The sequence below is a fragment of the Lepisma saccharinum genome, chromosome 3, assembly GCF_977018435.1.
Source record: "Lepisma saccharinum chromosome 3, izLepSacc3.1, whole genome shotgun sequence".
NCBI lineage: Eukaryota > Metazoa > Arthropoda > Insecta > Zygentoma > Lepismatidae > Lepisma > Lepisma saccharinum.
This window is the reverse complement of record NC_139231.1, coordinates 31,715,453-31,731,156: the sequence shown is the minus strand read 5'-3', so window position 1 is coordinate 31,731,156 and position 15,704 is coordinate 31,715,453. Positions and strand designations below refer to the sequence as shown.

The 15,704-nt window shown below is 41.2% G+C and overlaps 1 protein-coding gene across 1 annotated transcript in view; it reads left to right on the top strand.

Annotated features, from left to right (window-relative positions):
• The first annotated feature begins 4,895 nt into the window (after positions 1–4,895).
• LOC145984960 (sorbitol dehydrogenase-like) overlaps positions 4,896–15,704 on the top strand; it is a 61,767-nt gene continuing 50,958 nt past the window's right edge. The window contains exon 1 of the mRNA XM_083118403.1: positions 4,896–5,052. Within this exon, the coding sequence (XP_082974529.1) occupies positions 4,993–5,052 (60 nt within the window). The 5' untranslated portion in view covers positions 4,896–4,992. The remainder of the gene's footprint in view (positions 5,053–15,704) is intronic.

Genomic DNA, 15,704 nt, shown 5'->3' with positions numbered 1-15,704 from the left:
AGTGGTTAGCACATCGCGCTACTACGTCAGGGGTCCCGGGTTCGAATCTTGGCCTGGGCATGGATGTTTGTGAGTGTCCATTCATCAATTTCATCATATCATCACTCATCCTCATCTTCGCAAATTAGTCAAAAGTGGCACAAAAAGCTAAGTAAAAGAAAGCAATTCAATCAATCAATCAACCATATCGTTAATTCATACAAAGTATTTAATTACGACAGCGTGTCTACCGAAAGTAACTTTTTCCTTAGCCTTACTGAACAATATACTTCATTAAACAGGGGAACCGAACACTCAAGACCACCCCTAATATCGTTAATCACAATCCCCTCAAAATAGTTTGGATGAATACGTAATAATTGATGTCTATTTGAATGAAATACCATGTTAAACTGTCCATATTTTTTAATTGTTCGATTTTCAAAAAAAATTAAAGCTAAGCACATTGATTGATTAAATGTAGTAAATTTTATTATGTAAATATTCATATAAACAGTGTTTGTGAATGGGTTTATAAAACTCACAATTTGAGTTAACATAAATTGTTACACAACCTACGATGAAGATAGAAAATTCAACCTTGACAAACCAAATAACATGCTACAACCGTATGACCGATTCAATTATTGTTTCACGAGTCATTACAGAACCCTAGCTAGAAATTCTTAAGCCCAGGGCGATGATATAACACGCCGATGAATATCGAGAATATCGCTTGCTTGTACTGCAGTTATAGTATAAAACTTCACATTCACCTCAGTAAAGCGCCAAACACGCAATCTCGCAAGACATGATTGCGAGCGAAGGAAGCAAAAAAAAAAAAAATTTACATCCATTTCTTTGCAGGCTTTCAAGAATATTAATATAATGAGATCTTCTTACGATCTCGAAATATTTTGTCTCTTCCAGCTTCTCTTTTGGCACGTTCGGGGTTGAAAACTTGTGGATACCATATCGCTAAATACAATTTCCAAAATTTAATGTTCGAACTCTCTCTCTCTACTACAGAAATCCCTTCACAATCTAAGATGTATCTTATCAAGAGCTTTAAATCTCACACCTTACACCTTACACCTTACACCTCAATCCTATTTGATTTATGTTAATAGAAAGTAATAACTAAACACAAACTTGTACATCATAAAACTTTTTCAACTTTTTCGAAATGATTGACATCTTTAATCATCTTTAGTAACGGAATTAGTTTGCTCCTATGTATAATTTATATTTGTAGTCGCATTTTCACATCGAATATTTACAATTATGTTTATCGCGACAACTGGAAGAATTATGACAACAATGGAAGATAATAATAAAAACCGATGATTCGAACCCCTGGAACCAAATTTCCAGCCGAAATGTCCTCCCTCTCTCAAGTGCCATTTCTGGACCTTCTGGACCTGCTCACTGAGAAACACACGCGGGTTCTATACCTAACACCAAATAGCAAGGCGGTTAAGCATTCTGCCATACGATTGGATAACGGGCGCGCTGTTGCCAAACCGAATGCCGCAGAGAGTGCCGAAATCTATAGTCTGCAATATTCAATGTATTTCGTTGGCCAAGTCCGGACTGATAGGGTGTAAATCGTGGTCAAACAACAACCTGACCCGACAACAATTAGGTTTTGTTTTCTTTTTCTCCCTTCCCTCTTCCTAACAATGAAGAGGGGAGAATTGACAACAGAGCTTAACAGCTATTCGTTGGATTTTCGCGCACTCAAACAGACCCTTTCTGCTAACCACCTTTTACTATAGTTGGCGTTCACTCTGAAACTAATTTACGAGACTGAACATAATGACCTTGCATCTTGACAGCATGAAAATAAAATTACGTGATTATCTTATCTTGCTTGCTAGGTAACTATCATAAAGCTGTATCCTACGCCTTATTGTAATCCCCTTTCAAAATAGGGCACTTGCTTTATCAAATAAACACTCTTAAGCATTCTATCACTTTGTTGACTTTGAGATTACGGTAGCCGTCTCGGTGTCCGAGAGCTTTGAGTGATCGACTCACGATTGCACCTCCGAGGTTCCGGGTTCAAGCCCTAGCCTGAGCATGGTTGTCTCTTTCCAAGTGTTCTTTAAATTTCATCTAGTAATTATCCAAAAGCGGTAGAAAAAAGGATGCTAATTACAAACACATATGCAATGTTCCACAGGAGTGCATAAGCTATGCTCACTCCCTTGCGCATCCCCAATCTTCGCCTGAATATTACAGAAATGAAAGCTGTCCCCTATACAATTGCTTGCGCCATGAAGGCGAATAGCTAATGTGTACGCAAGGCCGAACAAATTCTCGATCTGGACCTTATTGGAGTAGATGTGATCAGTACCATGTTCCGGCAGCTTTTATTATCCGCAAGTACCCATTGATTAAAACTGGGTGAGTCCCAAAGTCGATTTACGAGTATGTTAGGACACTGTCGTGAAAATACCCACTCGAGATCACCACACCGGGAATCAAAACCGGATCTTCTGCGTGGCAGTCAGACGACCTGACCATGGCGACTCTTCTCACCTTATAAGCAATAACAATAATAAATAGAACAGTGATCGGTGTTCGATTCTCGGTGTACAGAACGGTGTTTTTAAAACTATCAGTCAAGAACAACAACTTCATGCAATTATTAGTGCATGGATTCTCAACCTGTGTACGCGTGCCGGATGACTGTGAGGTGTTGAAAGACAAATAAACTTACAAAGACATCCGAAAATAGCACCTTCTCTCCACTTTAGTTCAAGTTAGGTTTCAACACTACATTTAGGACTAAATATCATAGTGCTCTAGTGTACTAGTTTAGTAATTTCCAAAACTATTATTGCATATAGTCCACGCGTTTACTTTAACGTCCAAGAACTGAAGGAAGCCGCCGACACGAACGTGAATGGGGTTAAACAGCGGGCGAGTTGTTTTCGTCCATTCACACTCAACCTTCAGCCAATGGGCGCAGCAGTCACTCTGCTCGTCTACTCCACGTGGAGTCCCATCACATGACTGCGGGTACGCTGTTGCCGTAGTTTGCAACTTCAATGTAGAGACCGTGGGAAGGTGCTGGTGTGGGGGAGGGCAAGGTGGCGTAGAGTAGATGTGTGTGGCAACACTGTGCGTTGAATGTGATTGTTCTAGTTGATGGGCGCGCTCCGTGGACTCCAAAGCCAGTCGGTCGTTAACGAAGCTAGCGCGTCGACTATAACTCTTACGTTATTCGGTTTTGCTATCTTTCGAAATAAAAAAATATATTTTTTAAAAAAATCTGAATAATTAAGTACATATAGATGTGGGGCCTCCATTTCTTCTAACAAGCGTGCCGGTGATTCTAATTATCTTCACAAGAGTGCCGTGACCCTAGAAAAGCTTAGAATCCCTAAAGAAGCTTTCAGACCGAAGCGACATGCGACACGTGTCACTTATGAACCAACCTTCATAAATAAGTGTAATCTTTCATACCAAAGTGACACATGCACTTGTCGCTCTGACTTGGTAGTTTTCTCAATATCGTGCGTCGCCTCGGTCTGTTAGCGCATGCGAAGTGAATGCTTTATTACAGACGCGGGACGCCGTCTCTTGTTGCTTGTCACTTCGGTATGAAACCCCTTTGCCGTTTGTCATAAAATTCCCTACACTGGAGATTGCTTTTCAGAAGATTGATGATCAGGGTGACGTGGACCACTTTGTGTGTGGGTTTGCAATGTGTGTGTGTGTGTGTGTGTGTGTGTGTGTGTGAGAGAGAGAGAGAGAGAGAGAGAGAGAGAGAATTTCCGTGGCGGAGTGGTTACCACAGCGCGCTACGTCGATAGAGTTCCGGGTTCAATCCCGGTGGGAACATGGGTGTTCTTTGTGAGTGTCCCTTCATCAATTTCTTCATATCATCACTCATCCTCATCGACGCGATTAGGCAAATGTGAAAGAAAAGCGACACCGAAAACTCAAGTCAATTAGCCAAGATTCGAACTCGAGGCGCGCTGTGCCCACCACTACGCTCGATGTTTGTTGAAATTATGTTCATTTTCGCTTGTTTCCTGTTCAGTCTAATTTTCTAAACTTTACCATTGTTCACAGTGTGCAAAATATTCATCTTGGCATAAACTTTTCAAAAGAACTCATAGTTCATAAAAACGTTGTGATTGTTACATAACAATCCTTTCAATCGTTCAAATAAAAGTCAACCATTAACATATATTCTCTACAGGACCATACGTTTGGTAAAGTGTGTTTAAACGTTTTAAGTCCGCTTTATGATCTTATGTGGGCTAATCGGGACTGGACATACAGTTTATAGCGAGATCCAAACCACTGTGCAATGTGCCTCCACCGGGGATCGAACACGGAGACGGATTCCGTCTGACGGAACTTCCTCATTACAAGAGGACAAGGTCACCATAACGCCATCGGGGAGTCCCCCTACAGAAGTACGGAGGAAATCTCTACACTGCTGTAAAAATATTATTACCACAAGTTCAGCAACGCTTGAACAAGCAAGAAAAAAACTTTTTTTTTTTCAAAGACAGGACAAGCATGAAATAAAACTACTAATAACGTAAAAATAAGAAAGAAAATTTCAAACACCGCAAGAAGCACGAAAGAAAACTAGGAAGAACGGGAAATGGGTGAAAAAAAATAAACACCTGAAGAGGCGTGAACAGAAAAATTAATCACAAATTTTCAAATTCGTTATCAACTGTTGCTGTCTCTTTTGCTGACCAGAAACCTCAAAAGGCACGAATTGTGATATGGGAAAGATTGTTGCGACCTTGAGTCAAGGATGCTGACGATTTGTAGGAAAACACGTTACCCTCTGTCGCCCTGTTGCCTCCCCCTTCCCCACATCGTAACAGGCTCAGAAGGTCATTCATTGGTTGTGACGTCACCCGGAGATATGTGTGCGGCTGCATGTATTTTGTTGATGAACCGCGTCCCTTTCTGTTCCAGTGAGGAGGTGTGTCACGGCGGCAGCTTGAAGCAACCAGTGCAGAAGAAAGCGTGAAAATGTCTGTTGGCAACGATAACTTGTCTGCGATCCTCTACAAAACGAAGGACCTGAGATTGGTGAGTAGATGAAACCTATCCTAACTGTAGTACAAAGTGTTCTGACAATGCAGAGAAAAGCTAACCGTTTTCGTGCAGGACAACAATGAGTATGATATTGAGATTGAAATCAAATGTTGCAGTATCGGAGCAGAAACGTCCACCTCACGCCTAGTTCTGTTTTCGTGATTTTATTTTAATCAATCCAGGTAGTAAAAGCAACGGCGCAATTGGACATTTGTATAAGAATTTTCGGAGCGATTTTACAATACCGGACAATTTCCCGATTTTGTTCATATTTCGCATACTCAATAATTTAGGGCTCCTAATCACGAATCTGCAGTTAAAATTTGGCGCTCACGTGTGGAACTTGCAAAATAAGGGGGTCCGTGATCGCAACCGACAATGCACAATTGCTCATTATTTATCGCAAGATTTTGCGTTTCGAATACTTAAAGAACGAAATATATATTCCTGATATTACTACGGCCCCTAATCTAACCTTGCCGTGCATGGAATGTGGGGCTATCCATGAATGGTTTATGGGGCTATCCGAGAATGGTTCGTGGGGTTATCCGAGAATGGTTCGTGGGGCTATCTGTGCATCGTTAGAGGGGTTTAATGCTAATTGCGACCAGGCACCTTAAAAAATGTCAGTTTCGTAGCACTTGAGCGACAAATTTGAACCACAGAATCGTGATCAAGTGTCCTAAATTAGTAAGTATGCGAAATATGAACGAATGCCCCCGTGTTATTAATATTTACCAACCGAATCTAACTAAAAAATTGCTTTTTCCAAAGCAAAACTTACGGAAAAATGGACATTAATTCCTTCCTTCGGAAGACGCCACCTTCCTCACATGAAAAACTGAAGGTCTCACTTATCGCACAACACTTTAGCAACCTTCTGTACTGAACGCAACGTAACGAATAACAGGTTTTACATAGTTATCGCACAACACTAGCAAACTTGGGTACTGAACGCAACGTAACGAATTGCGAACGTCACTTGTTCGTATGAGAAAAATGGCTCCCATCGTTGATTATGTATCGAGAATCAGCGTGGATATTCACAACGTTATTTTACAACTTCTACACGTTAATTTACAATGTCTACACGTGACCACCAAATCTTAACTACAGATACGTCATCAGGACTCCATAATTAGTGAGTATTCGCATTATTACGGAAATTATGCCTTTTTTTTTGTATTGTAAAATCGCAATCTTCTACAATTTTGCAAGTTCCACACCTGAGCACCAAATTTTAACTGCAGATTCGTGATTAACAGGTCTAAATTAGTGAGTATGCGAAATATGAAAGAAATCGGGGAATTGTCCGGTTTTTCAACTATTTCCACAGAGTTTATTTGCGTTTTGTTATTTAAGGGTCGCTTGTCTTCCACTTTTGGTTAATCGCGACGATGATGATTATATGATTTAAGTTGATGAAGGGATGGACACTCACAAATAAATTCGGTACCAATTGCATCTCAGAATAACAGATTTTTTATTTTATTTCGTCACTTTTTACATTCGTACTTGCCTATTGTGCATTGCGAAACATTCTTCAAGCAGGCTGAACCTCGCCCTTTAATAAAGGAAAATTGAAATTGAAATAACAGTAATTATTGTTCGTCCTTTTTTAACTTCCGTAACTCACAATATGGCGGGTAGAGAGCTTGAGTCGCATCGTGGATCACTTGGGTATGCAGGGTTTCCAACCTCCGTAATCGAAAAATACCTGAATAGCCCCACAAACCATTGACAGATAGCCTCAAAAACCAGTCACGGATAGCCCCGAAAACAATTGACGGATAGCCCCATGAACCATTTCCGGCAATGTTAGGTTAGTAAGTTCGGTTAGGTTAGGCAAGCATAGTTAAAATTTTGTTCGTAAAACAATGCGATACAGCTTTTTTTTCTTTCTTTTTTTTTTTTAAAAAAAATCACCTTCACTGGTTGGAAACACTGACAACAGGTTACGTCATCAAACGTGCGCAACATCCACTTCACGTAGAGGAAGCATAGAAAAGCAACGGCTATTGTGCGTCGGAGAGATATTTTTCGTGAAAAACACATGAATTCCCGGTCAAACAGATTCAACGATGAAAGAAAATGCCTCCATGAACTTTCAAAATGCTACAGAAACTCATTTCGGTAAGTACTTTCTTCTGTAAAAATGAAGAAATCCGTTATTCTGAGATGCAATTGTTACCATAAATTCTTTGAAAGAACAGCCGTGCCCAGGCCGGGATTCGAATCCGGGACCCCTGTCGTCATTGCTCGCTGTCTAACTTCCGAGTCTCACCCAAGGAATGAGTATTGTCCCCTGTAATTGTCATTTCTAATCATCATCATAGCCGCGATCATATAAGTATTTTGAGGGATTGACAAACTATATCGCATACATATATAACAACATGTAGAGAGAAATGTGATTAAAACATCGCTGGGAATCCAAAATTGAGCACAATGTAACATCATAAAAATACAAAACTTTCCAATCCAAAAGGAAAATTTTTGATTCTTCGATATTCTATTCTCGTCAGTTGTCACAGTCATACAACTATCGCATTCAGGATATTAATACTCTGTCCCGGTATCTCTGGGACAAGGTCGCGCATAGGGGCAGAGAAGGGGGTAAATCGAGGGCAGAGCGAAGCAGTACACGCTGCTGCGAAGGCTGGTAACTTCAGTTGCTTCACCCTCCACGCAATCCCGTTCCCTCTCACGTGTTTATTGGTGGAGCTGTCTCGCGTCACTACTTGCGCAGAGACTTGTTTTCGTCCACTTGCTCCAGGGATACCCAAGACAGAGTATACTAATCGAATAGGTCCGTTTTTAGCAAGGGGGGCTAAACCACGGCCCGCCAAATTGTTTTTACATAGCCTTCCGTACATGGATGTACGCAGGATTTTTTTTTCAGGGAGGGGCAAGTAAGGTATTATTTTCCAGGGGGGACGAGGTACATTTTCCCCCAAGTGGTATTCCCTCAAAAATCACACTGCTTCAGTTTGAAGTTATCATGTCACCGGCAGCGCCTTTTGAATAATTAACGTATGCTACTGTGACTGAAACGAAATTATATAAGTGAACTGCATTTTTGGCTGATTAATTTTCCAGAAGGGGCGTGGCCCCTTTGCCCCGCATTATATTTACTATGAAAACTTTTATTGTATATTTGTCTATCCGTTTAAAATAACTCGTGGTGGGAATATTTGGGGTAGCGTCTTTTGGCAGCGATTGACATAACGCTGCAGAAAATCGACGATACATTTAAAATGAAAGAAGCTTTTCACTAAAAACATGTTTAATAACACTGTCAAGGTCTCTGATAAGACGTGCCCCTAGTTATCATGACGTAACGGTTATATAACATGTACTGTTTTATATTTACGTAACGTGTGTATATCTAAATATTCAAAAGATATGTTGACATGATACACGAACTGTGCAAAAATCTATAAATATTTGCTAACAACATTTTAAATGGGTCTTTGAAATATTAATTTCGTATGTAAAGTTCAATTTTAAAGTCAACTGCAAGAGCGTCAGCCTTCGTGGCATAGTGATCGACGTAACGCGCTAATGGTGGTGATTGGGTTTCAAAAGTGGGGGAGAGGCAAGAACAGTTTACTTTCCCTTCATACATAAGGTTTAGCATAGTTCGGGAGCAAAAGTATCAAAAAGTGGGCTGCAACTGCCTCATCAAGTACTCCGTTACCCTCCCCCTCCCGCACTGAGCCTCGGCTAAACGAAAAACAGCCAACACTGATTGGAGCAACAGACAAAGGTTCTTATCGCACTATTGTAAGGTGCATGTCCTTGAGACGAACACTCCTGGATATCGAGAGCAAATGAAAAAGCTTTTCTTCTTTTTAACTTGCATAAGATGCAATACGCTTGCTTTACTTGAGAGCGATACTACAGCGCCTTGAATAACGTAGTGTGGAAAACGACACAAGAAACTGGTTCCCCAGACGGATGAGAAACATAGATGGCAGTGCGATCAATGTGGGTGCTAATTTTCTTATGAAAGTAATGCGGCTTTGTTAGTTTTTGGAATATATTATGTAGATTTGTTTGTCTTGAAAGGCGGTACGTGAATTGATGGAAAGAGTTATATTTGTGGAGTGATTTCATGTGATTTGCAGTCACGAAATGACATTAATTTGGAAAGAAAAGTAAAATAAAATTAATAAATAAATAGCATGCGTAACACAAGAAGAAACATCGCAATGTGATTCCGGACGTCAGGTCTTGGACTGTGTATTAGAATTTATTTTTCTATGTTATAGAATATAAATAGTATCCTGAGAGATATTTCATACCGAGGAGACAAACCACAAATGTCGCTTGAAAGCGAGCAGTCGGAAATCAATGCAGCCTTTCGAACCGTAGGGACACAAGCTCTGACTGCAGTTTCCTCAAGGAGATTTTACACCAAAGCGACACGCGACAAACGATACAAGGATTTCACACCAAAGCGACACGGGCCATTCGGTCCAAGGCAACTTTCATACCGAAGCGACACATGTTGCTTGGAAACGAGCCAATCAAGAGCAACATTTCACATCGTAGCGGCATGACGGGAAGCACAGGCCAGCGTTCGGTTGGTGAAATCCTCAAGCGATAAGTGTCGCGTGCCGCTTGTCGCTTTGTTGCGCAATCTCCCTAAAGCAAGACACTCATTGCATCGCGTATGCGCGAACAACAAACCACGGCAACATGTTGCAAGCTATTGAGGAAATGGCCCAGTTTGAGCGACGCAGAAGCGACAAAGCGACACGTGTGGCTTATCGTGTCGCTTAGATCTGTTGTTGTAATGTGCGGTTTATCGTGTCGCCTATCTGTTGTTCGCAAGCAACGCTTGCTAATAGACTGAAGGCACCATGTCGCTTGTCACTTAGTTGGGAACTCCCCGTGTAGCGCGTCGCTTCGGTCTGAGCACCCTTCCTTTAAGGAGCTTTCCGACCGAAGTAACAAGTAGCACGCGAATACGCCATATGCACGTGTCGTTTGCTGTTTGGACCCTCATGTGCAATGAATGCTATTTTACAGTCTGGAAGTGTGTGTCACTAGTGTGACAGTGTGAACATCCCGTGTCGCTTGTCCCATTGGTTTGAAAGTTGCCTTACACTCATGTCGATGACACTTAGAAAGTTTTGTGGGGTTGCCCTTGTCGTTTAACGCAATAATCATTATCATCATCGCCGCGATTAGTTTAAAGCGGAAGAAAAGAGACAGTAAATATAAAAAATACAAATGCTTCGGTGTGTATATCTTTAAAAGAAATGATGATGATAATAATGAACCTAATTCATACACAAAAATTTAGTTGCCAAGAGCATACCACGCGTATTTTTTCTCCTGTATTATTAACGAAAGTATGACGATAACAGGACGTGGTCGACTGTCTAGAATGTTCGTTAATATCTTCGCGACCACTGTAGCAAATATCATAGCAATTATCACATTCATAGAAATGCTTCATGTAAAAGAATCAGACGTTTCAGCGAAAACTCCATTTACTTCCATTATAAGCAGACGAATACCAAGCACCGGGTTCAACACCAGCGCCTCTAGCGGATCATTTTCGAGTGGAACCAGCCAGAGAGCACAGAACCGTCCGCGTTTTCCACACTACGTTATTCAAGGCGCTGTAGCGATACCAATGCCCGCGCCGTGATATGAAATTATCAGGTGTGTGAATACGTTAGCGTGTAGTGTTGTGTGCGCGTGAGTGGGGGGTGAGGTAGGGGGGGGGGGCAGAGAGACATGAACGCTTTCATCGAAATTTCAGACCCACATGTCAAACTCTTGACCCACACTGCTGACATACGTGGAGGAGTGTTTAGCAGAGCACACTAAGTCGCCAAGGACACGTGTTCGATTCCTGGTCGCCTGAGAATGGGTGTTCTTTAGGAGTGTTCCTTCATGAATTTCACCATATCACTCATCCTCATCTTCATGGTTAGCCAATAGTGGCAGAAAAGCGACGAAAACAAACAAAAGCAATCAATCAATCAGTCTTAATTCCCACCGACCCATTTCTCATACGTAGCACCAAAAAAGTCTCGACATGAACCCCTCCCACTAATTCTTAAACATAACTCAGGTCTTTTAATGGCTGTTAATATATTTTTAAAAACAAAAAAAGAAAGCATGAATGATTTCCAGATTACATGCGTTTCATGACAAAAAAATTGTCAAAAGTTTATCAAGCAACTAACATGCAAGCCTCTCCGATGTTGTAGTAATATCGTTCCTCGTAAACGATGAGTTCGGTTTCGATATGTGGAGGCACTTAGTGATTCGGTTTCCACTTTAACCTGTAGGTGCACCCCCGATTAGCCTGACGTCATAAGAAGTAGACTTAAACAACATCCAAACAAACGAATTTAGCTGCTGTAATTATTAAAATTAATATGTGGTTAAAATTGCAATTAAGAACATTTTAAAATTTCTTATAAACAAAGTAACGCTAATAATGGAATATAATGCAACTGAACATAAATAACTCATTTTGATTTAATTCCTTTATTTAGCGTAAAATAAACTAATTCAACCAGTCAATACATTGTTATATTTCTGAAAAAAAAAAAAAGAAGAGCCTAAAATTTTCACAGGCCTCCGTGACCGTGCTAAGGCGCTGTGCTTTGGACTCCTACTGCAGGACAGCATGGGTTCGCGTCCGCTGGGTTCAGTCTCTGGGTTCTCAGCCGGTGTATAGGACCGATGGCAACTCACCATCGTGAAGAAATTGGGGAGCTACGAGTGAGTAGTGTAACATAAAAATCTCCTCTACGGTTGAGGGTTAGACGTGCCGACTCCACGTCACCCCATTAGCGGTTGAAGATCTCCACACCTCTACAAAAAGAGGTAAGTAGGATTGTGGGAGGGAGACTGACAATCAGGAGATAGACCAAGGCCCTTCCATATAGCCATGGATTATGTAAAAATTTCCAACGTTTTTTTGAATTCGTGTTCCGTTTGATTGGTTTCGAGCAGAGGCCGCTACCCGGAAGAGGCAACAAGGGAGAAGAGGGCGCCAACGGAAGGAATGAGCGGGGAAGGGCTTTGGGGCATACTGTGCTATGGGGTTATTCATAGGCCTGTTAGGGGCCCTGTTGCCGTTCATGCCTACCGGATCAGTCAGTGTTGTCACATCGGATTGGCAGAAAAGAGCTAAATCCCGCCTAAAATAGGAATACAATTTCTGTGAAGCAACTAGAGGTAGACTGCAAAGCCAAGGGGATTGAACTACAACTGAGACCAGTTAGGTAATAGATAAAAATATAGTTTCTTGGTGTGATTTGTGATTTGGACAAACCTTGCTCCAAAATACTAAGTTGGCAACAGTAGTACGTACAGCTGGTACAGCTGGGCTTCCCTTCCACAAAGGAGCGGAGGTCTGTCGCCTGCTCAGTGCTCACCACACAAACGCCAAACTGACCCGAGAAAAGTGTGCATCATCTCCTTCCCCTTCGCACCTTATTACAAAGAAACAAGAGTCAGATGAAGAATTCACAAGGGTCCACCACTATTCATTGGATTTTCGTGGTAACTGTCTCTTGAGTGGTAGTTCTTTCTAGGAGTGTTTGTGGCTAAATTACTGTGCTGATTTCAAAACAAGAACGAAATGAACAAATATCTAGCTCGAAGACATGTTTTCTTTACTGGGGGGGGGGGGGGGTGATAACTTCTAGCAGGCATAATTGTCGTACTGATAGCTGGTAACACTTTTGAAAAAGTCACGCCACACCACTGGTTTGAAGATACATTCATATCTGCCCAAGGTTCTAATCTGTGACCTGTGACCTCGTAACCCATTACCTTACCACTGCGAAGGCCGGCAAAAATTTATTCGCATTAATTTCATTAGGCGAAATGACTTCCGTCTATAGAGTATCACGGAACTCTATGGAGGAACTCTTAACATGTGCAAACTGATGCCCAAATTACAAGCAAAGAAGTGCACACGTGTAGAGGATACATTTTTCTACCCAAGGCAAAGCACCTCGATCACTTACAAACCTGTAAAATATCCCCCCCCCCCTTCCCTCCAGTTGCAGGATAATGGCATACATTTTGGTTTAATTGAATTTTCATCTGTCATATAATCTCCGGCAGATGTGAGCCTAACTACAAATTGATTTATTCGATAGCAATTCAAGGAAACAATGGTATTTACACTCCCCTGTCACTTACAACCAAACAGACAAAAAACCTTGGTAACATGTTGAATATTTCTTGAAATATACGAGGCTTGTCCGGAAAGTAAAGATACAAATAAAAAAATAAGATATAAAAGAAATGTATAGGTCGCAACTAAAGTTACACTTGATACACTGGTACAGAGGCTATTCCTCCTACGACCATTGTCCAAACATTTGTTCAGACGCGGAACAAGTTTTTGCATCCCTGAATCGTAGAAATCCGCCGCCTGCATCTGGAACCAAGTTGTGACTTCTTCCCTGACTTCATCGTCGTCGGCAAAGTGTTTTCCACAAAGATTTTTCTTGAGGTACAGGAAGAGGTGGTAGTCCCTGGGTGCAAGGTCGGGGCTGTATGGCGGCTGGTGAAGGACCTCCCATTGAAACTGTGCAAGCAGATCCTTGGTGATATTCGCTGCATGGGGGCGGGCGTTATCATGAATAACGCGGATTCCACTTGACAACATGCCTCTCAGTTTGTTTTGAATTGCACGTCGAAGGTGTTTCAAAAACTGGCAGTAGGTTTCAGCGTTAATCGTTCTTCCAGGCGGCATGAATCCCACCAGCAGGATGCCGTGGCGATCCCAGAAAACGGTTGCGGGTTGAAATTAACGTTTTGAATTTTTTGGCTTTTGGAGAATGGTTATGGCGCCACTGCAGTGACTGCTGCTTGGATTCAAGCGTATGGTGGAACACCCATGTTTCATCACCTGTCACAACGGAGTCCAGGAATGCATCTCCCTCTTCTGCGTAGCGAGTAAGAAAGTCCAGTGCATATCCCAGTCGTTTGGTTTTGTGTTCGTAAGTCAAATGTTTTGGGGCCCAGCGTCCACACAACTTTCTGTACCCTAACCCACTCACAACTTCATGAATAGTGGTTTTCGAACTGTCAGGAAACATCACACACAATTCTCGAATTGTCACCCGCCTATTCCCACGCACCTCTGCTTCAATACGATTGCGAAGGTCGTCAGTGATCACGGACGGCCTTCCACTTCTCTCTTTATCATGGACATCGCGTCGACCTTCTGTGAAGGTACGACACCATTTCGCCACATTTTGACGATTCATTGCGTTCCCGTATACAGTCACAATTTCTCGGTGGATCTCCGATAGTGTTGCCCACGAGACGAGACGGGACGAGACTTTGGTCTGTCCCGTCCCGTCTCGTGAAAATGCTGTCTCGTCTCGTGTCTCGTCTCGAAAATATTCGTTTGTCCCGTCTCGTGTCCCGTCTCGAAGGGTTCTGTCCCGTCTCGTTTTGTCTCGTCTCGTCTCGTAAAAGTGATCCGGGATATCATGCCAACAAAAGTCAAAAGTAGCAGAAACACGAAATATTTTTTCCGGAAAGTGGGATAAAGCTCCAAATATTTTACCCATTGCGTGGTGAGAATAAATAAGGTTCGTTAATCATGAGGACATTAATATTAAAAATGCAGTTTGTTGGTTACTGATTGCTAGGTATCTTATGAAATCTACCTTGTGGTTTTTCTGGCTTCCATACAAGAGTGCTCTTTTCATTACTGCTATACCTTTTGGAAGTCTTGAAATGTTTTCCAATAAACCTTCTTTCTTTCTGAATGTCGAACTTCCGTGAAAATGTACATTTCTTCTTTAAATTCTAAGCTTGGCGCTCGGGAGCAACAAAAAAGTTTTTAAATGTGTAGTACGAACACAAAAGACTATTTAAAATTTCAATACTTAGTATATTACAAATAGAAAGCATTTATTGTTTTTAATATTGTTAAACATCTTCTATGACATAAGTTTCAAAAAGTGTTTCTTTGTGATATTGTGCTGTTTCTTATGCCCAGCTTATGACGCACATACTTCTTTGTTTTCCCTTTAGCCTCTAAGTCGGGTACCACCACCGCTTGATCTAATTTATCCTTCGGCAGGCACGCATCTAGAAATATATGTCGGGGGAGGGTGTCCGAGCCAAGTGTTTCAGAAAAAATGATAATAATAACATTAACGACAACAATTAAGCAAATGTTTAAATTAATACATTAATATAATTCATAGGTCTATTCACTTGAATATGTAAATTAATCAATTCTATTATTGTTATTACATGAAATGTTACAAAGATTGTAGAAGAATAGTAATATAACAGCACGAATATTAGCTAATATCTAGCTTACGTGTAGTTAAGATCGCCTAAATTTGCATAAAAACAACTGTCCTGGCAAGAAGTTTAATGTCAAAAAAGGTGATGAATTGAATATTTGCTAAATAACAAAAAAAGGATGTTAAGTCCACTTGACGAAAAATAAAATTCCTGACTAATATTTTATTCTCATTATTATAAGTAGTAGTGCACATAAATCTTCATTGATACTGTCATTCAAAGCCGTATGATCGCAATAAAATCCTTGTTCGGCATGAAAAAGTAACCCTCGATTATGCTAAAGAAATATATTTTTGTTTAGCTAGAGCAAGGCTCCAGGAGGA